Source organism: Microtus ochrogaster, chromosome 1, assembly GCF_000317375.1.
Source record: "Microtus ochrogaster isolate Prairie Vole_2 chromosome 1, MicOch1.0, whole genome shotgun sequence".
Lineage (NCBI taxonomy): Eukaryota > Metazoa > Chordata > Mammalia > Rodentia > Cricetidae > Microtus > Microtus ochrogaster.
The window spans coordinates 34792215-34817349 of NC_022009.1; the positions used below are offsets into that span (position 1 = coordinate 34792215).

General features: G+C 37.2%; 1 protein-coding gene across 1 annotated transcript in view; it reads right to left on the reverse strand.

Moving 5' to 3' along the window:
- Positions 1–25135, reverse strand: part of Eml5 (echinoderm microtubule associated protein like 5) — a 121294-nt gene that overhangs the window by 33949 nt on the left and 62210 nt on the right. The window contains exons 21-30 of the mRNA XM_005343438.2: positions 21764–21905; positions 14881–15033; positions 13508–13639; positions 11705–11793; positions 10395–10571; positions 8078–8279; positions 7128–7254; positions 4143–4157; positions 2086–2094; positions 17–95 (exon numbers count right to left, since the gene is read on the reverse strand). Of these exons, the coding sequence (XP_005343495.1) occupies positions 17–95; positions 2086–2094; positions 4143–4157; positions 7128–7254; positions 8078–8279; positions 10395–10571; positions 11705–11793; positions 13508–13639; positions 14881–15033; positions 21764–21905 (1125 nt within the window). The remainder of the gene's footprint in view (positions 1–16; positions 96–2085; positions 2095–4142; positions 4158–7127; positions 7255–8077; positions 8280–10394; positions 10572–11704; positions 11794–13507; positions 13640–14880; positions 15034–21763; positions 21906–25135) is intronic.

Below are 25135 nucleotides of genomic sequence, written 5' to 3' on the forward strand. Positions count from 1 at the left end.
AATTTGTTTTCCTTACCTCTATGGGTCTCTTCTTCTTGCCAACATTGTTTGACTGAAGTTTCTCTGGCTGAGGTGGGGCCCTACTCACTGGGGGCCTGGAATAGAGGGGTGGGAAGGAGGAAAGACAGAATTACCGGGGGCTTCCACTGGGTCTCCCAACCTGCCCTCCAGAAAGGGAGCCTACTCTCATTTTACTAGACTGTGTTCTCTGTAGCTTGGTAATTTCTAATGTATAAAGAAATAATAATTTTATTCATTTTTACTTTTTATATCTTTGGTCTGTGTCTCATAATGAAAATAATGTAGCATAAGAATAGGATAAGAATGTTAGTTTGACACACTCAAACATTTCTGGATAGGTATATTATCATCAAAGTCTGGAGTGCTGCTCTAAAGCATCCCTTATGGCTCACATAGCAGATATATAAACATTCTGACAGTGAATTTGGATCACATGAACTTTCTGTACTGCTGGTAACATAACTCACGAGTTCACATCTATAGCGGCCTGTCCTCCATGCTCCTCCACGCCCTTTACTGTCACACTCCCTGAGGTCTCTCATGGTGGCTAATGGCATCAACACCAGAAAGTTATTCAAGGAAGTCATTTTATAGTCACAAAGCAAGGTTAAAAAAAAAGCCATTACCACAACTACTGTCTCCAAATCTCCTTCTCTAATCTATGGAATATTTATCAAATTTCCCTACATAATAGCTTTTGAATCAAGCCCTCTCTTAATCTGCTCAGAATCTAGTAAAATGTTTCCTATTCAAACAGGGGTAAAGATTCATATTCTGAATTATATAATTGTGGAAGAACTTTTGTAAAACCTTTTACTTAATTTTTAAAAGTCACTTACTAGTCCATCTCAACCATTCAATCCAACTCAAAATTCAAATATTTTATAATCTGAACACAGAATCTAAATCATGCATTAACTCCTCTCTAAGTTTTAAACTCAATTTATAACTAAATTAAAAATGATACTCATTAATTTTATAAAAACTTCGAACATTTAATAATTTATTAAAGCCATATAACTAGACTTCAAAAGTATTGTCAAGTTACACATTTGCAAAGCTAAAAGAAATGTTGCATCTTTTAAAATATATGTGTGTGTGTGTGCGCGTGTGTGCATGCACACGTGTGTGCACAAGCCCACACATGTCTGAGTATATGTGCATCATGTACATGCAGGAACCCACAGAGGTCAGAAGAGGTGTCAGATGCCCTGAAACTGGAATTAAGGATGGTTGTGAGCCACCCTGTTTGGTAGGAACTGAACCTAGTCCTCTACAAGACCATCCAGTGCTCTTAACTATTGAGCCATCACTCCAGCCCTGGTGCATACTGAACATATAATATAAAATACATGCAGAGAGCTGGGAATCTAGCCTGGTGGCAGCATAGTGGCCTAGCATAAGCAAAGCCTGGATTTCATACTAAGTACTGTAAAACAGTGTTAAATAAATATACATATTCACATACAGCATGAAATAGTATGTACTGAGCATGACTGACTGGTATCATAAAAAATATCTTCATCAAGTATGTGTAACTTTCCAAGTTATCACAGAAATTTAAAGTTCAAATCTTCACATTTTTGAATGTTCATAAGTAAAAATAGAAGTAAATTAATAATATTTAACATTTAAGAAAATTCCTACCAGAACTAGCTCAAAAAATGACAGAAAACCTAGCTTTTCTTCCAAGTCAACTTTTTGTGAATTTTTATTGTGTAAGAATCTGATAGCTTTAATTCTAACCCTGTTAGCAAGTTTTATCTAAAAAACCTTATGTAACAATTAAGCATATTCAAATTTTATAAATATTATTTACATGATTCATATTACTGCTTGAAATGAAACTAACTGGCTTATAAAATTATACAATTTGGATGCATAAAATGTTAGTGATACAGTGACTTATGGAAGCCAGATAATTAAGATAATTAAGATGTTCCTCCAGAGAGAGGGAAGTGGGAACAGGGGTGGAGAACAAGGTATCACCGCTCGTTAGTTAAAACAGGAGAGATGACAAAAACACAAAATTTGGTCTTGTAAACATAGCGAGGAGAGGGTTACCTGGATCCTCTTTCAGCAGCAGAGAAGAATAGGAAAAGGATTTTAACACATATCTGAATTTTAAACATTATTGCAGAATCTCACATAATAAAATATTGTTAGGTTTAGCACAGATAAACTGTATTGCACACATTAAAGCCTTGTTTTTATTACTGTACTTAAGCTTAAATTAGTTCATTAATAGCATATAAACCAGAAGATTAAAAAAGAAAGACATATGAGAATTCAGAATGTTTTCACACTTTAGAGGGTCATTCATCTTATCTTTGTTCTTAAGAAAGGAAAAGAGGACCTTATTCAGGTATTACTGGGGCTGCTTTTAAAGAAACTGTCTCATGAGACCATCCTGCAAATCTAAGAAGGTTCTCCAGGTACCAACTCAAGCAGGCAGTTTCTGTCATTCAAGGCCTTACGGAGTTTGTAAGCAAAGCAAGTATCACTTAAAAGAAGAATGCCAACTGAGCACGTTGGTACTTGTCTATAATGCCACCACACTCTGAGAAGTTGAGGCAGGAGGATTGCTGTGAGTTCAAGGCTAGCCTGAGCAAGACTATTAGTGCCAGGGCAGTCAGAGCTACATAGCAAGACTGTCTCAAAACAAAACTACCTTTCTCTCCCCTTCCCCAAAAGAAAAATTCTCTTAATAACAGAATGAAGCTTGGAAATCCCAGCATTCTGGAGGCTAAGGAGAAGGGGTCTCAAATGCCAGCCAGCTATGTCTACAACTTTAAGATTCTGCTCAAACCACCAAAATAAAATAAAACAAAAATACAAGGTTTGAGGATGCAGCTGTGTGGAACATTTGCCTACCACCTGAGGCCTGGATTCAGACCCAGGAGTGGAAGGAGAGTGATGATGACATTATCACTAACAGAACTGAAAGGATCACAGAAGTCTTCCACAGCTTTCCTGTGAGATGGTCGGTCAAGCACACTTGCCATGGCGAGGTTACTTCACATAAAAAGCTGTCCATATCCAAAACAGCAATTACAACTCCACTTAGCTTCATGTTTCAGACAAGTGATTCCTAAAGAACTGAGTGCTCTTAGCAACAGCCTTCCAACTTTCCCTCACTCTGGTTTCTTCTACGGTATTCAGAATGGCGAGGGTTTCCTTTAATGTGGAACTCAGTACTAAACACTACTTTCCATACAGAACTAGGTCTGGATACTTCATTTCTGTTAAATTCATGTAAGTTTATGTGAGCCTGTTCTGAGGTCAAGCCATACTCTAAAGTCATCTTTATATATTACTCTGTTGAAAACACAATGAATTTCCAAGATAATTAATTTCAATTGCCAAATTATCCAAGGATACCGAATGGGTTTCTGAACAATCTGGTCTCAAATGAACTTTTCATCCTTAACTCCCAGCATTTTTAAAGAAAGTAGTATCTTCTTACTTCTAAAATTGACTTATTTCCATGATGTCTCCTTTAGAATTGCTCTGAACACATTTTCATCTCACTGAAGGGTATTGCAAGCCAGTGCTCCTACAGCCTTTTTATTCATGTAATTTTGTTAAACACAAAATACCATAATTATCCTATTTTTAAATATATGAGTATATTAAATATTATTACGTTGAACAAATGTTTATGAAATGAATAATCTTCCATTGATAAGTACATATAATTATGCTAGTTTTCATGGGCATCTAAAGGAAGTACTAAAATTCATGGATTCATGAAAAGTCATTTGTAAAATTATAATGAAGGCCTACTTACAAAATAACAATCACATTTCATTTTCTAATCTTTTTGTCAGGTGTAAGTAAATGTTTTATAGTAAAAATTAATACCTTGACATACTCTAGGGATCAAAATAGAACAATAAACATTTTAATAAAATATGTTCTTTAAAAAACACTTACCTGCCGGGCGGTGGTGGCACGCGCCTTTAATCCCAGCACTCGGGAGGCAGAGGCAGGCGGATCTCTGTGAGTTCGAGACCAGCCTGGTCTACAAGAGCTAGTTCCAGGACAGGCTCCAAAACCACAGAGAAACCCTGTCTCAAAAAAAAAAAAAAAAAAACAACAACAACAAAAAAAACACTTACCTTACTACCCCCTGTCTTTGAAAGAAAAAGGAGAAGAAAGTGGGAAAACACATAGGAAATTGATGGTGAATATACATAACAATAAGCAAAATAAAAGCAACATCAAAAGAACTTTAAGAAAACACAAAATTTCTAATTTTATAACAGGTTTTGGATATCTTAATTAAAATACTAGAAATTGATTAAAATTAACTACCTTATGTACAAAATATTTACATGATATATTTATTGAAAAATAAAGTCATATCACTATCAAAATCATTCAGAAAAAAATCCACGAAGTATTAACTATAGTAGTAATCAACTGTCATCAGAAATATTTCCTTTGAAGTAGGTGATTTGATTTAGATGATTATGAAGTAACTGATTAATATTTAATGGCTAACATTAAAATATGAAACAACTATTTAAATAGCTAAAGTATACTTTGAGTAATCAAAACTGGCAAGAAAAGTATCCCTTTTAATTTATTATTTTTGTGAAAATGAGGACTCTTATGAGCCACATTAGTGACATCTGTCTCAGCATTTTCAAAAGAATTTAGCAGAACTGACACTACAGAAATTGAGAATGAAATGCAAAAAAAAAATATTCAAGAATAAATTTGAGAAGTTAGCTACAAAAAAATCCAAACTAGAGCTGGGCATGTTGGCTTCCACCTATAATCCCAGCACCTGAGATGTAGAGGCAGAAAAAGTATGCATAGGAAGCAAGTCTGGGGTGCTGTACACAGTGAGATCCAAGCCTGACTGAGCTACAAAGCCAACAAACAAACAAAAAACCTAACAGAAATGGTTACAGCAATGAAAACATTAAACAATTTCAAAGGAGGAAAATGTTTCCATCTGCCATCACATGAAAGGCTTCACCAGTGAAGAGAAATCAGCTTTACTGTGACCAAGTGTGGCTTCCAGAGTAAAGTTAGGTTATATAACAAACTGATCTGAATGATAACATTTCTTATTGAAAAAAATCAATAACTTATGAAAGAGATTATGGTACTTTTAATTTTTTATTACTTGGAGGATATAATTTCCTTAAATAATACTAATTCTTAAAATATTCAATTTACAAAATCCTTATCTGTTTATTTATATGTGTTCCTGTAATTAATAAATATCAAGGTAGTAGTACTCTTTGTGAATATTTACTCTCAGGATTAGTATTTTAGGCTACTCTTTCTTTTCCTTTCTTTTTATTTTCAATGAGACAGGCTTTCAATTTGTAGACCTGGCTGACCTAGAAACTGCTTTGCAGAACAGGCTGTCCTCATGTTCACAGAGTTCTGCTTCTGCCTCCCAAGTGCTAGTGTCACCACACATTATATTTCATTAAATGAGAGTGGGTCATTAGTAAAGATATATTTCTTAATTATTAATATTTAATTCTTGAGTGTTTTATTTAGAACTTGAAATAACCCATAGATAAGGATTATAGCTCTAATTCTGCCAAAAGTGAAGACATAGGTTGAGAACAGACTAATATTTTTCAAGGTCAAACAACTGTTAAATGAATGACACAAATGGTTATTTTAGCGTTTTGTCTGACTCCAAATGTATGAACTTAGCACTAGACACTATCTTCTAGCAAGCTGCCTTACCCTGGAATTTTAATATAAGTATTCAGATCATGGTATGAATGACTTTTCTAACAATTTTATACTTTGCTTCTTCACACAGAACAAATGCACACCACCCTCTGACTCTTCTTTAGATGACCACCCACTGTGGTTACCTGAACATTTATGGACACATTGAGCACCTGAAGCAGAGCGGAGCTGCATTCCCTGGGAACACTGCCTACAGTAAGTCCTAGAGTGCCTAGCTGTCTCCTTCCCTATTATTAGGTACAGCTCACCCCTAACTTCACCTCTATCCCTGAACATTAAACCCACGTTTCATGTTATTTGCTTTTCTATCAAACATGAACTTCTTAAAGTTTCCTTCATCACAGCCTTTTCTGGAAGTCACTAGCAGTGGATAGCATCCCATCCACATTACCTGCTATCACCTTCTCTGGACAATGTCTTTTTTATTATTTCTTAAAACCTCTTCACTTGTGAAGTCTGTACTTTGGCTCAGTTTGTTCTGTTTGTGGTTCTTAGAATAGAGCCCAGGCCTCACACGTGCTGGCAAGTACCCTATTACCGAGCTACACATTCAAATCCTTAATGCCTCTTCACTGTTCTCCATCCTTGAGTAGGAATACATTAGGTCAAATTCTCTTCTCAGCAAAGACTTCACTAAAAAGTTCTCTGCTGGACTGGGGAGACAGCTCAGTCAACAATGTGCTTGCATTACAAGCATGAGGACCTAAATTCAATGTTCAGAGCCCATGTTAAAAACAAAACAAAATAAACCAACAAAACAGATGTTAACCCTGAGACTTCCTGGTCAGGCAGACTTTGATATTTGGGGAATTCAGGCCCAGTGAGAGATTTTGTCTCTAATTAATTAATGAGTGGCCCCTGAGAAACAAAAGCTAACAGCCAAGGTCTTTCTCTGACGTTGTGTTCATATACAATCACATTGTGTGTATATACAAAAAAACACAGGAGTTTTCTTTTCATAAATTTGCTCTGCATGTGTTGATCCTATACCAAGACCAGTAATTTCCAGTAAAGAAATTCCACTTCAACTCATGTTGTGGATACAGTTTTTGAAATAATGGCATCTGATCCTTCATTGAGGGCTTTTAGAGATGGGGTCACACCTAATCTATCACACACAATTATGAAAGTCAGCAAATAAGATTACTTCAGTCATAGTAACTTTATATATGGATATGACATTCCCTAAACTCCTTGTAAAGACAGTGTAAACACCAAGAGCACTTAAGGACAGTTTCTAACAGTGGTTCACAACTGCATAATTCAATATATTACTAGCAGCGTCTACAGAAAATTTATATATAATTTAATTTTATATATAATTCAATTTTTATATCATTATCATTTTCTCACCTAACTTTAAGTTTTATTATTACCTCTCATCAACTGATGGCTCTTTTTGTTGCAAATGAGGCTTGACTCCAAGCATTGGGCGGATATTGGTTGATAAGGCTCTGATGGTGTAACTGATTTCATTCTCTCTTGTCACATCACTGTCATAGCCTACCATCAAATACAATGGTTATCAAACGATAGCAAGGTGATCACTTACATTCTTTTGTTTTATTTTTTTAAAAATATTTATTTATTATGTATACAATATTCTGTCTGTGTGTATGCCTGCAGGCCAGAAGAGGGCACCAGACCCCATTACAGATGGTTGTGAGCCACCATGTGGTTGCTGGGAATTGAACTCAGGACCTTTGGTAGAGCAGGCAATGCTCTTAACCGCTGAGCCATCTCTCCAGCCTGATCACTTACATTCTTATAAATTCTATTTCTTCCAACAGTGTAAAATAAATTGTTAAAGCCGCATTACTAAATATGGAACTAGAAAGATTTATGTGAAGAATATTTAGTAATATGTAATGTCTACTAATTATCACTAATTATGCACCACAAGCTACAAATATGAACTCAGTCATCTCATTTTTATTAAAAATATTATGAACATAAGGGCATAATTATAATAGTATAAACTTTCAACTGTTAAGTGTGGGTGGTTAAATTATTCATCCTATGTTTTTATAATTACTGATATTACTGACATATTAAGAAAATAAAAATGATCTTAAAATATAAAGCTCAATAGCATAAAAGCTTTTAACAGCATTTAAAATATGATTGGCTGTCTTACAGATGGTGAATATCTAAGCCATCAATACATGCCAGTCATGAATCACAAAAACAATTTTGTTGTAAAACTGACCCAAACAATAATAACACAGTTGTTCAAACACATTACTACTTATTTTTTTAACTTCTGTAGTTTAAATCAGTAGAGCTTCTTTTTCTGTTTTTATTAAGATATTTTAAAATGACATACCTCCATCTTCTTCAGAATCTATATCAGATTCTTCACTATCACAAGACTTTTTTTCTCGATAGTTCTCCATTTCGTTTGTCCACACCATTAAAGACATATCTGCACCTCCTAGGGTAACCAGCATACTATCATCATAAGTCCAGCGAACATTTGTGACATGTGTGCTGTGAGCCACATACTTCTTAAACTTTCCAAATTTTCCCTGAAAATAAAACAAATTCAGACATGCTTTTTGAATTCTAGCATGGAAACTTTTGTTTTATTATATATAAATATATATACATTATATACATATATATATATAATATGTATGCACACAATATTATTTCACTTCAATCCACTGCCTTCTCTTTGGTAAGTACTACCTACACATAGTTTCTTTCTTTCTTTTGTCCTTTGATATTCCACACCTGCTAAGTAGGCAACAGGTACTCTACCATAGAACTACATCCTCCAGAATTATATTTCCCTTTTAAATGTAAACCAAGTGAACTGTAAGTTATAGACCCAGGAAAGATTAGTTAGACAAGTAAATTTGAGATCATAAACTATAAGCAGGTTTTAAGTGAACCTCTTTTCAAAGTTGTTAAAGTTTCTTAAATAAATAAAGCATGGTAGTCAGGGAGATAGCTCAGCAGGTAAAGGAAAGGCACTTGTGCCAAGTCTGATGATATGAATGTGCTCTCTAGACGCCATGCTGCAGAAAGAGAGAACCAACTTCAGGAAGTATCCTCTGACCTCTATGTGAGTCACACACATGCTCATATACATAGACAGATATTTGCACATATGCCCACCAATCTCCACATCCAAAAAATAAAAAAAATGTGAAAACCTTTTTAAAAGTAAGCAAAACATAGTGAGTAGCAAAATCAGTGAGTTCTCTGGGGCGGGGGGGGGGTGAGACAATGAAAATGGGAGGGCTGGTGAGATGACTGAGCAGACAACCAGGTGACCAGAGTGTAATTTTCAGAACACTTGGTGGAAGGAGAGAAGCGACTCTCCAAGTTGTCCTCTGGCCTCCGTATGTACACGGGCCATGAGGCACATGTGCTATTCCTCACAGATAAATGTAATAAAGACCCCTTGTTTTCTGAGTAAGTGGGACACTTATTTAGTGGGTTATGGAAGGTAAAGGGGGAAGGAGAGAAGGGAGAAGAGCTGAGAGGCAGAGAGAGAGAGACAGACAGACAGACAGACAGACAGACAGACAGACAGACAGACAGACAGACAGACAGACAGACAAGACAGAGAGACAGAGAGGGGAAGGGGAAAAGTAGGGAGAAGGGAGCAAGGTAGAAGCTGCCTCTTCAGGGGAGAGATGGAAAAGGCCAACCCTATTATTTTTATGTTGAGGAGGAGTCTGTCTTCAAAGCACAGAGTTTCTCTAAAATTGTGTGGTTCTTGCTATAGTGAGCTCTCCCCTTCTTCTCCTCCCTTCTCCCACTGAGTAGAAACTCCCTGTCTGGGATGTTTATTTGAGTGACCAAGCTCCCAAAAAGAAGTTTTAAACCAATGTTTTCATTTCATTGAGAATCTAAAAATGCTCATATGGGCAGCTGAGGTTACCATGAATGAAACATCAAGATATATTTTTAGCATCCCATTTCAAATTTTGTTTATATTCATATTGATGCTAGATTATAATCTATAATGTAATTTATGACAACTAGAAAGTAAATGCCCTTGCGCTCTATACACAAGGTTTTATTTCTGTAGTAAGCAGAGCCTTAAGTTTTACAGTCGTGTGAACAGAGGTTAGTAAAAAGATGAGTTGATCAACCAAGCAACACAGCCTAGGCAATGTAGCACTGTAAAGAATCTGTACTATCTGGTTTCAGAAAAAAATCATGACACTAATCAGTGTTATTTAATTTTATTTAAATATTTAATATTAAATTGCCCTCTTTTCTAATGTAAAACCTACATTTATAAAGTTTATATTGACTCCTAATGATATATATTTAAGTTATATTTATACTTATAATTATAAAATTTATTTAATAGTGATAAAAAGAACATTGAGGGAGAGATATTTATATATTTAATAATGAAAAGCACTATACAATATAACATACAAAACAAGGCACTGTACAATATGTAACATACAAACCAAGGCACAGTTTAGAAAACTATAATACTTATTTTAGATAAAAGCTATAAATATAATGCCAAGAATAGAAAAAACAGTTCCAAACCTCTGGTGATATGGCATTACTTCCTATCTATGCATTATTAATGTTAAAACAATGAAATCATGCTACTTTCACCACTTTCATTACAATGATCATTAGATAAGTTAAAGAAAAACACATACTTTAGCTGGGTATCTAAACAGTTTCACGAATCCTAAATCATCTCCTGTGGCTAGGACCATTTTGTCACTGGTGAGACAAGAGGCAGTTACATCTGTGACTTCTCCAATTATTGGCCAAATTCCCTCACAACATAAACCAAGGACACTTGTCCATGAGGCCCAACTAATTTTTTCCACCTAAAAATATAAAAAAAAATGCTGTAAGTTTCTAATATTTAATATGCAAAGTCTAAACATTTCTCTGTCACTGCTTAAGATTTAACAGGAAAACTGCCTTTTATAAACTGTTTTTATAGCTCCCTAGGCCCACCACTGGCAGAGAATTTCAACATGATACTATTCAGGACATACTTTCTATATACATACTATGTGTTCTAGCTGCTGAAAAAAAGTGGTAAGTAAAACTGCGTCTTCCTGAAGATTAGCCAAAACCAATATTTACTATGCATCTAAGTCTCTATTAATGTGTCATAAACATGTTTTCCAATTAGTCTAGAAATTAAGACTCTGAGAGCCTCTTTCTTTCTTTAGCCCCGTTCACGTCAAATCTGCTGAGTATTTCCTAGGTCATGCCAAATTAGTTATAAGACACAAGACTGAGAATAATTTTCTTTCCTTCCTCCTTCCCCATCTCTGCCCTCTTCCCCTCTCCTACCCTCAAACATACCGGAAAGAACAAATATCTTAGGTACACAGGCTTCAAGAGAGGTCAAGCACACAGTACTTCAAAGGAGATGGCACATCCTCTATTATCATCCTTTTAGGACAGTGACTCAAGTGCAGCTAAGTATACAAGTTTATTTTTCAAAGATTTATTTATTTATTATGTAGACAACTTTCTGCCTCCATGAATACCCACACGCCAGAGGAGGGTGCCAGATCTCATTACAGGTGGTAGTGAGCTACCATGTGGTTGCTGGGAATTGAACTCAGGACCTCTGGAAGAGCAGACAGTGCTCTTAACCACTGAGCCATCTCTCCAGCCCCCAGTATACAAGTTTTTATATTCCTTTTGTTTTCTTTTTGGAGACAGGGCTTCTCTATGTAAACCCTGTGTAACCTAGAACTCATAGAGATCTGCCTGCCTCTGCCTTCCCAGTGCTGGGATTAAAGGTGTGAGCCACCAGGCCCAGATTCCTTCTTTTAAAAAGTTTCCCTTTCCTTTACCCATTAGGTATCTATGTAGCCCAGTAAAACAATGCCACCCACAGGCCTATCCAAACAATGTGAGAATGGTCATCACATGTAGGAAGGAGGCCTTAGCTTTCCAATCAATGTCAATTATATAAACATCACTTCAATCTTCCTACCTCTGTACTGGGGATAGTTTGTTTTTTTCCTCTGGGAGCTTCAAAGAATAACTGCTCTTTAGCACCAGTGTTGACCTGTAAAAGCTTTCCTTAAAAGAAAAATTTAAAAGTTACAGACATACATATTAAAAACATATAAATACAAAGATCATGACCCTGAACCAAAATTCCCAGAAAGAAAACAAAACGTAACGTGTGATAAACATCTCACAGGCTGATCAGAACTTGTGTAATTCTCTAGGGAGAGTGGAATATTCTGGTCTGGAGACAAATTATCGTGGGTTAGCTTTAGTTCCCTAAGAAGCCACCTACAACTCACCTCTGCATGAGACCTGGCATGTTTGTGACTATTAATTAGGTAAATCCTTTTAGGGTATTCATAGCTCTAGCTTCCACCGACCCAGAGACTAATGTCTGCAGGCAGCATCTGAAGCCTTAAACAGAGCTGCCTCTGCATAATCCATCTACCTGGTCTAAACGCAAATGTACTTTTAAAATGTCTAGATTTATAACTTTCCTGGCTTTATGATTATGTAAACTTCATGTAACTGTTACTACCTTGGGACATGGTATTAGGAATAACCTGAGTCTGTGTTCCTAGGCGATGGTCACTCATATTTGGCTCCAGAATAAGTAGTCTCTTACTCCCTATGAAGTGACAGCTATGTCTTTGCATGGATATATGTGCTTTGTTTGCATTCTTTACAGGAAAACTTAAGTTTGAGGCATTCAAGAGACTGAGACTAGGACAGCGAACACACACGTTCAAGGACTGCCTGGAGTACAGAGTAAATTCAAGGCAAACCTGTGGGATTAAGTGAGACCCCATGTGAAAGTGGAAAATGAGAAATGGGGTAGAACACAGCTCAGTGGTAGATCACTTGCCTAGCATGCGCAAGGTCCTAGGTCAGTTTCCTCTATAGTGAATATATTAACATCATTGCATTTTCTTAATTCCCTTATAATTAAATAATTTCATTCATAAAAAGCTTATTTTTATGTAGGCAAATAGATAAAACTATTTTACTTGCTATGTCCACTAAAAAGAAAACTGAAACAAATTGTTCTGTTAAAATTGTTTCAAATTTTAAAAAGTACAAGTAAACAGTTTAAGGATATTTGTGAAATCTTAACCTTATAAACATGAAATTTACAAAACTGAAAATGTGAAATAGCCTTTAAAATGAGGATATTTAAAATATTTAACATTTGTTTGAACTTTTCAAAGTGTTATATGCTATACATCTGCAAAGAAGTTCTCATTAAATACTATGCCACAAGATTATGATGATTTTTAGAAAACATATAGTAAATTAAGTCATGGAAGAAATGTTTTTAAAATCTTCACTAACATTTCTATTTCCAAATTTGAAGTGCATGAAACTTAACTGACAAAAAGCAGAACATTATGACTAAATTCTTTCTTGGATAAAATTGAATCACTTTAAAATTAACTTCTTTTTTTTTTTTTAAAGATTTATTTATTTATTATGTACACAGTGTTCAGCCTCCATGTATGCCCGCATGCCAGAAGAGGGCACCAGATCTCATTACAGATGGTTGTGAGCCACCATGTGGTTGCTGGGAATTGAACTCAGGACCTCTGGAAGAGCAGCAAATGCTCTTAACCACTGAGCCATCTCTCCAGCCCCCTAAAATTAACTTGTTAACACCCACTGTACTCCCATCTGAATGACATGTGCTACTGAAAAGTCTGAACTTTACAGCGCTCACCTGGGGCTCCTGTGAAGAGCTATACCAGCCCACGACACTCTTGTCAGTATCAAGTCACTGAAGTCTTACCTCTGGAGTCCCAGTCAATGTGGGTTATGTAGCTGGTGGCTCCTTTGCAGATGCCCACTCGCTTACTGCTCATCACATTGTATATATCTATAAAGCTGTCGTGGGACGCCACGGCTAGGTATTTCCCAGAACCTACAACAGAAACATTTGCTTGGTATTTCCTACCTGTGGGAGGAGTTTAACTCTGCAACCAGAGGTAACTCTACTTATCTTTTGGGGGAAATCTTAACTGTCCAATAATCAGATGTAAATGTTGATATCAAATGGCAATATATTTTTTCAAGAATATTAATAACAAAAATGAAGTGAATTTTCAGTGTACGGCAAATTTTATTTTATTTTATTTTATTTTATTTTCAATCTTACATATTCTGACTTTGTTCATTGTTTTTCTGGGGAACAAATCCAAGGCCTCATGAGTATAAGCACAAATCCTCTCACACTGATGACACCTAAGCATTGCCTTCCCATAGAGCTATTTTGGACAGCGAATCTTAAAGAGTCATTTATGTTCCAATTTTGATACAATCAATCCTTCCAAAAAAATCTTGCTAAGTTTAGGGGAGAAATGGACATGAATCAATATAAGAAATGTCGTCTTATCATTAGCAATTTAGTCATTTTAATCAGTACTGTAGTGGACAATGAATCAAAGAAATTGGTAACATGAAACATGCAACTTCAAAAGCATTACTATATCAAAAAAAGTTATTTGTTCCCTTTTATTTGCAAATATGAAAACTAACGTCCACCTAAATTGTCCTGGCCTCAAGTCATTTGGAACATTAGTGGCACAAGGATTAAGATTAAACAAGATATCTGTACCTGGCAAGTACAGGGCTCTTACACTTCACCCCACTGCCTAATCAAAAAGTAAATTTCTGGAGCTGGAGAGATGGTCAGTGATAAGAGTTCTAGCAATGAAAGCATGAGGATTTAAATTTGGATCTTCATACCCATGTAAAAGTTGGGCATGACAACTTTGCTGGGGTCAGAGACAGGAGGACTGTTGACCTTGCAGGTAGCCTAGCTTCAGGTTCAGTAAGGAATTGTCATAAAGGACTAAAGTGAGTGGTGATGGAGCAGGGCACCCAACTCTGTCCTCTACAAGTGTACACACAACACATGCAAACACACTACACACTAAAAACCACATTCACACACACACACACACACACAGACAGAGAGAATGGTCTGAGGCATGCATACACACTACACACTAAAAACCACATTCACACACACACACACACACACACAGAGAGACAGAGAGAATGGTCTGAGGTAAAGAAAGTTAGAAAATTATTACACGTTGATACATTTACTCACTGCCAGATTGATGCAAATAATCAAATATAATTTCAATGCAATCTCACCAGGTGAAAACTGGATATCTGAAATAATATCTTTTCTGTGGTGAAAGGAGACGAGATCCTCTAGAGTGTCTGCATTTGCCATTAAGAAGCTTCCATCATTGAGACCTACAGCTAAAACTTTTCCATCAGGAGAAAAGCAGCAGCACCTCCCACCTGAAAGAGAAGGAAAGCAATAGGGAATGTCTTGTCACATATACAAGTTTAGAGTATGTGCTTTAAGAGCCTTTAATTATACAAAGGAACCTGTATTTATTATGGCCTCAAATCAACATAAAAAAGAAGTCAAGAAATTCTGTTAAAACAAATGAGTTTCTAACCTTAATAAGAATGTACAGTTATTTACCTTAACAGAAAGCTGATAAAAAGAGAATTCTTAACTAATAAAAAGCCAATTGTTGTAGAATATTATTTTAAGGTGTGTCACATTACACTCTGAAACATTAGTTTAACAATGTAAAGATGTATAGCTTTTATTTATGCTGCATTTGTTTAACTCTGTGAAGCTGTGATTCTTTGACTGTCTTAAACACATAATGGTCTAATAAAGAGTTAAACAGCAAACAACGAGGCAGGGAAAAGGACAGGTAGGGTTGGCAGGCAGAGAGTATAAATAGAAGGCGAAATCTGGAGAGGAAAAAGAAGCAAGTTAGAACAAGGAGAGAAGGACATCAGGGGCCAGAGACCCAGCTACCCAGCAAGCCACAGAGAAAGATATAAAGAAAGATATACAGAAATAGAAAAGGAAAAAGTCCAGAGGTAAAAGATAGATGGAATAGTTTAAGTTGAGAAAAGATGGCTAACAACAAGCCAAGCTAAGCAGGGCATTCATAAGTAAGACTTAGCCTTCATGTGTGATTTACTTGGGAGCTGAGTGGTGGGCCCCCAAAAGCCAAAAGAGTAAAACAACCAACAACATTTGGTCTTCCAACATGGGGCTAGAGTAATAGAAAATCCATCTATAGCCAATGACCTAAGTGAAGATTGGGGTGGGAGGCAAGAGCTATCTTTGAATATTCTTTAAAACAAAATTTTGGGGGCTGGAGAGAAGGCTCAGAGGCTGAGAGCACTGGCTGTTCTTCCAGAGGTTCTGAGTTCAATTCCCAGCAACCAAATGGTGGCTCACATACATCAATAATGAGATCTGGTGCCCTTTTCTGGCATGCAAGGAAGCATGCAGACATAACACTGAATACATAATAAATAAATAAATAAATCTAAAAAAACAAAATTTTTAAAAATGAGGATATCTTTGTAAAAATGCTTCAGAAATTAAAAAAGGACATTGGGCAATTATTAGTTTAAGCTAGGAAGATCTGTTTCAAAACTATATATAATATCAATATTGTTTATTATTAATGATGTTACTATTAATTTTAAAAGCAGTCAGAGTTACATTGATAAAGAAATAATAATGAGCTTATCCTAACAGCAAGAGATATGGCAAGCAAAGGCAAAACCCTAAAGCTTTTGGTACTAGCATGTAATCTGAGGGATAGGGTGAGGTTGTTACAGAATGAAAAATCAGACTGCACTGGGAATAAGTAATCATCTAATTATCAAGCACGTATCCCTTCAGTTAAGGATGCCTAAAAGAAACTCAGTGGAAGACATGATGAAAGCCATCTGACATATATTAACACTTCCTGGGAGGACAAGCTAAAGATACAAACGGGGGATGATAGTATGTGGGTGGTGGTTATAAACACGAATCTGGATAGAATTTGTCATTTATTACCAGCCAACCCAAAATCCATACTTCCTTTCCCTGATTTTGATATTAAAGCAGAATGATGTAGATACTTTTCAGTCAGCATGATTTTTCCACAACAGGAAGGTCATTAAGAAGTGCCTCTGCAGATAGCACAGGGATCTGCTTTTGGGAACGTTCCACAAGCATTGTCCAGGAATCCCAAACTGCTACTTACTGTGCCGGAGCTGGAACCTATTATCCTGTGACCTGAGTCTCGGATCAGGACTGTGTTGGTTAGTTTGTCAACTAGATACAAGATAGAGTCATCTGAGAAGAGGGCATCTCAAATGAGAAGGCGCTGCCATCAGATTGGCCATGGGGCATTTTCTTGACTGGTGATTGATGGGAGAGGTGCAGCCCAGCCCACTGTGGGTAGTGCCGCCCTGAGCAGGTAGTTCTGGGGTGTGGAAGAAAGCAGGCGAGGAAGCCAGGAGGAGTGAGTCGGCAAGCAGCACTCCTCCATGGATCCTGCTTCAGGTCCTGCTCTATCCTTCCTGACGGAACTCAGCTGTGAGCAGAAATAAACCCCTTCTCTCTAGGTTGCTTTTGGTCATGGTCTTTATCACAGTAACAGAAACCAGACTAGGACAAGAACTGAATTTGAGGTCAGGACTGCTCTTATTTACATGACTATGATTTGCAGAGCCCTTACTTGCATGGCAGAAATTGTATAACTGGAAATTGTATGCACAGTGGGGTGCATATGATCCCCAACACTGCATAGAAGCCAATGTGGACTGCCCTCCTTTTACATGGTATGAATTACATGCCAGGAAACTGTACACAAAGCAGCTCAACCCAACCACACAGGGACTTTAAACTGCAGCCATGTTCCTACAGCTGTATACTACAGACAGTTTTCTAGTTACTGCTCAGTGTGCTGACCTTTACCGCATATTCAATACACTACTCTTCTTATTGCATAATTCCTTCCCTACTAATGTAGTCCCTGGCCCAATACCACAGGAAAACTGCAAAGCCAAAACTGAAGAAAGGGACCTTGCTTCTTTCTTTTAGAGCAGTGGGTCCAGCAGATGGATTTACAGGGATTGAGGTGGGGCTGTGGATGACTGTGACATTAGAGCAGAAACTTTCCTAGACTTCTGGTAAACTCCTTTACCACTGGCAGACAAAAGGCCTTCTCCTTGAAAGAGATCTGAATTTCATCCTGAGGAGGCCACTACTTCCTTTATGTTCATTCCTTTTTCATTGTCCACTGTCCCGGATTACAGGTACATCTGCTTCTTTACTTGCTCCTTTTATACCCTCCAGCATCCTCTCTTCTGTCTTTTAGTAATTAACTGTCTTTTAGTAGTTGTCACTTAATAACCTTTGGGCTGAGCAGTCTGAGTCCCTGCCAACAGGAAATGAAATGTCAGTAATTGAAAGCACGGACAAGCATCACAATTAGCCAGGTTCTCTCCGGCTGCTGACTGTGATGACTATATACTTAAGGCCTTGGGGAGCCCAAGTGGCTCCTCCTATAAACACTGTGCTAACGATGATTACAAGAGATTCTGAATGCATAAATCATTTACAGAGAAAGTAACCAGCTCAGGTCTGAAGTGTTCAGCACAAGTTAGAATTGTTAAAGCTTCCACAAGTTTAAAAGAATTCCTGACACCCAACGGTCCATAAAAATTAAATACAAGTTTAACTTTGGGAGTAAATTATAATGTCAATTTAATTACACAGCCTCTCCACAGTTCTTTTGTGACAATTGGGAAACTAAATGGGAACTCTGAAATTTTGAATGTGAACATTTGGTTGTACTCTGACAAGACTGAGTTCTCAAACTTTTACGTAATTCTAAGAACTCTCTTGCCAATACACATAGTTTGCTTCTTTCTGTATCTGAGAAATATGACCTGGAACAGCTGCTTGTAAACACTCATCTTTCTGAAGAAATGTCAGAACCACCCTGTGTTGTCTGTCATTAGACTCATAGCGTGGGTAAAATATAGCAGTCTCTAGAGCAGTGGGTCTCAACCTGTGGGTCACAACCCCCTTGGGGCCAAGTGACCCTTTCACATGAGTCACATAGCAGATATCCTGCATATAAGATATTTATAATATGATTCATAATAGTAACAAAATTGTAATTATGAAGTAGCAGCAAAAACAATTTTATGGTTAGGGGTCAGCACAACATCTGTATTAAAGGTCAGAGCATCAGGAAGGTTGAGAACCACTGCTCTAGAGCAAAGATGGACAAAAGGAGTTTCATGTTTATAAGCCACAAAATAGCCATCAAAACTGTTCAGCTCTGCGACAGCAGTACAGCAGCCCTAGATGACACGGCACAGAGGGCATGGATGTGATCCAATTCAGCTTTACTCTCTGCTAAATGTGGTGGCTCAGTATAACTTTAGTACTCAGGAAGCTGAGGCAGGAGGGATAGATAGACAGAACAAAACATCCTCTATAACCAGAAGAGAGGATGGGCTCAAGCTGATACACAGGTATGAGACAGGATACAAAAATAGGGATCATTATGGCATCATGAGAATGAAAATGATCCCCTTGAAGCCTCTTGCAAGCTAAGAATCAAAAATTCCAACACAATGGGTCATATTTGCTCTAAAGGCTTTCAACATAGAGACAAGGTTTCTTTTATTCATAAATACTTTCAAATAAGAATGTTAAAATACCAATGAACTAGGTTTAAATCCTAAACCTATGTGACCACAAATAAGGCTTTACTGTTTTCCCAGATTCCTCTAAGAATCTCAAATAGAACTATTGCTTTTATCTTTCTACATCCCTGTGACCTAAGTGTTTACTTTATGGATTATAAACCTGCCCTGTCCTTCAGGAATCTCCAGATGATTACAAAGTTTCTTAGCAACTCTTTGTGCATAATAGCTTCAAATTCTCCTAAATGGTATATACAGCTATTGGAAAGACAATGAAGTGTGCCTCTCTTCAAGAAGACCACAAACATGCTCTTGGGTGTGTCTTTCTTCCCAATTGCCCTATCTTAAGCCCCACGCTTAAAGTCATACTGAAATCTCTTAATAAAACGCAACTCTGCTTCATTCTAGCTCCTCTTGAAAAGACATTTTTTCTGTGGCAGGAATGTGAAAAGATTTGTGCCACCTATTCGTGTACACGGCTCCCAATTCCTAAACCTATTACTTTATATGCCATTTTGTTTCTGACAACAAGACAGAGACAAAGCTCTCTATATTGATACCCTTGGTAGCCTGAGAAATTATTTTCAGGGACCACCACTAGGGCAAACCCATGATTCTTGGTTTTGACATAGAAAAATGACAATTATTAAAATGAGCTATCAGATTAAATATTGGACCGGGATGGTTCATCACTAGAGATCTACAGAGATGTGGGGCTATGGGGGGGGGCATGGAATGAAGAAAGACATGGAATGATAGCAAGAATCCAGAAACAGAAATTCCATAAAAATCCATAATTGATTATAATTAAAAACTACAACTGCAGGATATAAGAACTGTTGTTTTTTGTTTGTTTTTGAGATGGGGTCTTATTGTACAGCCTCGGCTGGCCTAAAACTTGAAGTCATATCACCTCTACTGAGATTACAGGTGGTCAACAGTACACTAAAGCTGTTAATGGGAGCTTTCCAATGTATTATTACAAAAAGAAGTGCAAAAGGCTGGTAAATATTCACAATACATTCATTTCTTAGACTTTAAAGACTGTAAACATTAGGACATATTGTGTATCTATACTTTGTTTATTCTCTGATTACTATAAAACTGAATCATTTGTCAAAAACTTTTCTTATGAGAGCCCACTTCCATCACTGTCTCATAATTAACTCTATGTGACATCAGTAATCTTATTATATTAACATAAGCAGTGGTCACAAATACCACCAGGTGTTATGGCTCACACCCTTAATCCCAGCACTCAGGAGACAGAGGTGGATGGATCTCTGAATTCGAGGCCGGCCTCATCTGTAGAGTTTGAGGCTAGCTAGGAAGACATAGTGAGATTTTGTCTCAAAAAAGAAAGTTCACATACATCCTTTGTAAATTAGGAAAATCAACTCCCCGTCTTGAACTAATGCTGAATAAAATAAAGATACCTAAGTAAAAATATTTGAATTCAAAATCACAGAATCATAAATTTTGCCTATAACCTAATGCAAAGAAGTATTCCTTGAGAGTATTCAGGCATCTGTACTGGCCTGCCCTTGGGGTCCTGACAGGATACATCCTCAGCTGCAGCCACTAAGAGCATCTCCTGTGCACATTCACTATGTTCCCTTTTAAGAGGTGAACCGTATCCACCTCCTATTCTCTCTCTCTCTCTCTCTCTCTCTCTCTCTCTCTCTCTCTCTCTCCCCCTCTCTCCCTCCTTCCCTCCCTCTGTATGTGTTTGTGTGTGTTCCTTTCTCTATCTCTCTGCTTCTCTGCCTCTCTGTCTCCCCCTCCCCTTCTCTCTTCCTCTCTACCTCTCCCTCCCTCCCTCTCTTTTCTCTTCTGCTGCTCCTGTTTCCGAGGCTGGTCTCTCCTCTCCCCTTCTTTTCATTCCCTTTTCAATAATAATAATAATAATAATAATAATAATAATAATAATAATAATAATAAAAAATAACCCTCTATGTGAACTCAGTTGCATGGTATCTTTTCTCTCATAATGCTTTTTAAAAATTATAATACTCCTAGTGGAAACCACTAGCATTGACAGACAATTTTTCAACATTAACACAAAATAAAAGGTCACAAACTTAGGAAGCATAAAGCAGGATGAATCCAAGTAAACCCAGATACATGCCCAGTGCTGTTAAACTATTGAACTGTAAGGAAAAGCAAAAGAGCAGCAGAACCCAAATAATGTCATCTACACCAAGAGCTCCAGAAGCAATTACAAGAATTCAAAACAGAGTCAAATATCAAACTAAGGCCATACTACTGGACCAGAGAGGGCAATACTTCACTCCAAAGGGTATTACATTGTTAAAGAGAAGTTAAGCAACAGTAAAAAAACTGAATAAAATCGCCCTGCCTTTGGAGTGTCACGAGTTCAGCACAAGGGAAATGAAGGAATATCCAACAATCCTTTACTAGAGACACTCTATGGCTATTTGTGAATGTCAGAAGAATGTGACAGCTTAATCTTTGTTGAAGTCTGAGAGCCTCTTACCCTTTTTCAGTTTCCGGACTGCCAACATACAATGACTAGGAGAGAGATCCCATATTCTTAAAGTTTTATCATCACTTACAGTAGCGCAGATGGGCAGATAAGGATGTGTGGCCAAACCCCACACCTCTCCTTCCATGTGTCCCTATAAAGAAAACACAGTTAATCTCAGTGTAACCTTAAAATACGTGAATTAGATAAGGAACTCCACAGACCAGCTCACCAGTGAAATGGATAAAGACATCCAAATTCAGAAAAGCCCTGACATGATTTCAAGGAACTAGAACAAATGAAGGAAAATTTACTAAAGAAAACCTGTTAGAATTTGGTCAGTATAGTGATGGCATATGTACTGGATTTCAGTACCTCTTCACTGGTCACAGCTCATCCACATAGAAACCAACTCAGACTCTTGTAACCAAGAAACCTAGCTTTGTCCCCAACTCCTGGTTGGAGGGTCAGCTTCCCAGGATAGGCAGCATATCGATTTCTCCACCCTGAACCAGCTGCCCGTTGGAGGACAGATGCTTGATGTGCACAGCTGACAAGTAGAAACTCCTTTTCCCCCAGCCCCTGTTCCAGATGTCAAGTCTACTTCAAGTGAGTGCTATTGAGAATAAAGAAGCCCCACTGGAACTCAAGAAGACCTGAGATCACCGTCTCTTTTTCCACTATATGTATGCAAGACCCAGAAGCCTTCTCTTGTCCTTATACTCAACTCCAGAGCCTGACCGAGATTTTGCCTCTGTGAAAACTGACTGGTCTATGTTTTTGATTAGCATACCATCTGCGTTTATGAAACTCCACTGTTTGAGAGCACATTTAGAGAGGATTGTTTTCTATGTTCTGCTATAAAGTCAGTTTCTCTATGAAGAGATTAGGAGTTTTTGTTTTCTGGCTTTCTTCTTAAACCATGAGGCACTAATTCACAAATCATTTCATAAAGCCTGATACCACAACCAGATAAGAAAAATACAAAGCAATAACTCTTCTCACCAGGATTACTAAAGTCGTCGACAATATATTAACAAACAGAATCTACTACATGTAAAAACAATTATACACTGCAACCAGGAAAGCAAGGCTGTCAATCCTCAGAATCAATTGATGTAATACGTGTCACAGAATAAAGATCAGAATGCCATGAGCATCTAATAGACACAGAAAAAGAATCTGACAAATCCCTCCTGGCCCATGATTTACACCACTTAATAAATTAGAAATTAAATCATGATTCCCCAATCTTAGCAAAGAGCATTTGTGAAAAACCTACAATTTCATTATGAAAAACCTACATGCCTATTTTATCATCACTCAAGAAGCTGAGGCAAGAGGATAGCTGCATATTCAAGGCCAGCCTATTCTACATAGTGAGTTCCTGATAAGCCAGGATAACTTACAAAACTATGTCTCAAAATAAGAAAGGAAGGAAAGGAGGGAGGAAAGAAGGGAGAGAACAAGGAAGGAAAAGAGGGAGGGGAAGAAAAGAGGGAGGCAAGGAAGGAGAGGAGAGAGTAAGGGAAGGAGGGAGAGAGGGAGGGAAGAAAGAGAAGTAGGGAGGGAGGGAGTGGAGGGAGAGAGGAAAGAAACAACAGAGGAAGGGAAGAGTCTCCTTCAGTGAACATCACACTTAGTGGTTGATAGCGTAAAGCTTTACTTAGACCAGGAACAGAAGCATTAATGTCTGTTCTCATTGCTTATATTCAGTGTTACAATGGAAGTTTTCGATGCAGGACAATTCTGTATTCTGTCAATTATGTTTTAAATAAACACTGACTAGCCAGTAGCCAGGCAGGAGGTATAGATGGGACAACCAGACAGGAAGTAGAGAAGGGGCAATAAGAACAGGAGAATTCTAGAAAGGAGGAAGCCCATTCCTCTGTAGTCCTATCCAGACACCAATGAAGCAGGATGTGACCTGCCCCACCGAAAAAGGTACTGAACCGTGTGGCTAACATATACTAGAACAATGGGCTAATATAAGATATAAGAGCTAATACGAAGCCTGTGCTAATGGGCCAATCAGTTAATAATTTATGGAGACTTCTATGTGATTTTCCTTGGGAAGTTTACTGAATGCGGGAACTGGGCAGGACAGAAACCCCAACAGGGCAGACCCTCATGTTATAAGTTTTAGCCAGGGCAACTAGCCAAGAAAAAGAAGTAACAGCCACCCAGAACTGACACGAGGAAGTGAATCAGTTATTTACTGATGACAAGATCTTGTACCTAAAAAATTATAAAGAATCTACTGCAACATTATAACTAATAAACAAAATTAGCAAGTCTATAGGACCTAAGTTTCCATTCACAGGCTGTGTACAAAATCAACTGCTCTATGCACTAGCAAAAAATGATCTGAAAATAAGATAAGAAAATCCTGTAAAAACAGCATCAAAAAATAGGAAAAAGCTTAATAAGGCTATACAATAACAACCATAGAAACCATCTCACAGTATTTAGAGATCTTAGTGACTTAAGAGCTATTTTGTGTTCATGAGAACTTGCTCCCATTAGGACAGATCCCTAGACTGATCAACAACAGCACTACTACAAACACTGCTGTCTTAACATTCTGTTAGGGATACATGTTCCCATATTTTTAGTTAATATGAATTTATGTTTTCTATATTTCTATCATGGAATGTGTATCAACAAGTTCTTCCTTATTCTTATTTTCCTTTGTAGGTACTTTTAAAGAGAAGATTATGTAAAAAATCTTATCAAAGTATGGATTATAATTACACAGAGTTTATAATTTATTTAATATCTTTATTAAAATTTAATAGTTCTTAGAATAGGTCTTCCATATTTTAACTCTAAAATTCCTAATTATTGGAATAACCAGTGGGAAGGATCAGACACATCCCCAAGCCTGACAATCTGATTTTGATTCCTAGACCCCATGGTGGAAGATGAGAACTTAACACCCCAAGTTGTCCTCTGACTTCCACACACATGCCATGTGCATTGTCCTCCAAATCAATGAATACATGTAAAAATAGTAAAAAAAATAAAATACTGGCTATTGTATAGTTTTATTTTATGAATAATATTTTCTGTAATATTTTATTTGTATTGATAGTATAAAGAAATACAACTAATTTCTTTATGTTCATTTTTAAACTCATATTACAGAGGCTCTCTCAGTTTTAATTTATTAACTCAATATCCAAGGTACACAGTTGTTACAGCTGAAATTACTACTGCTTTTTAAATATATTTATTCATTATGTATACAATATTCTGTCTGTGTGTATGCCTGCAGGCCAAAAAGGGCACCAGACCCTATTACAGATGGTTATGAGCCACCATGTAGTTGCTGGGAATTGAACTCAGGACCTTTGGAAGAACAGGCAATGCTCTTAACCTCTG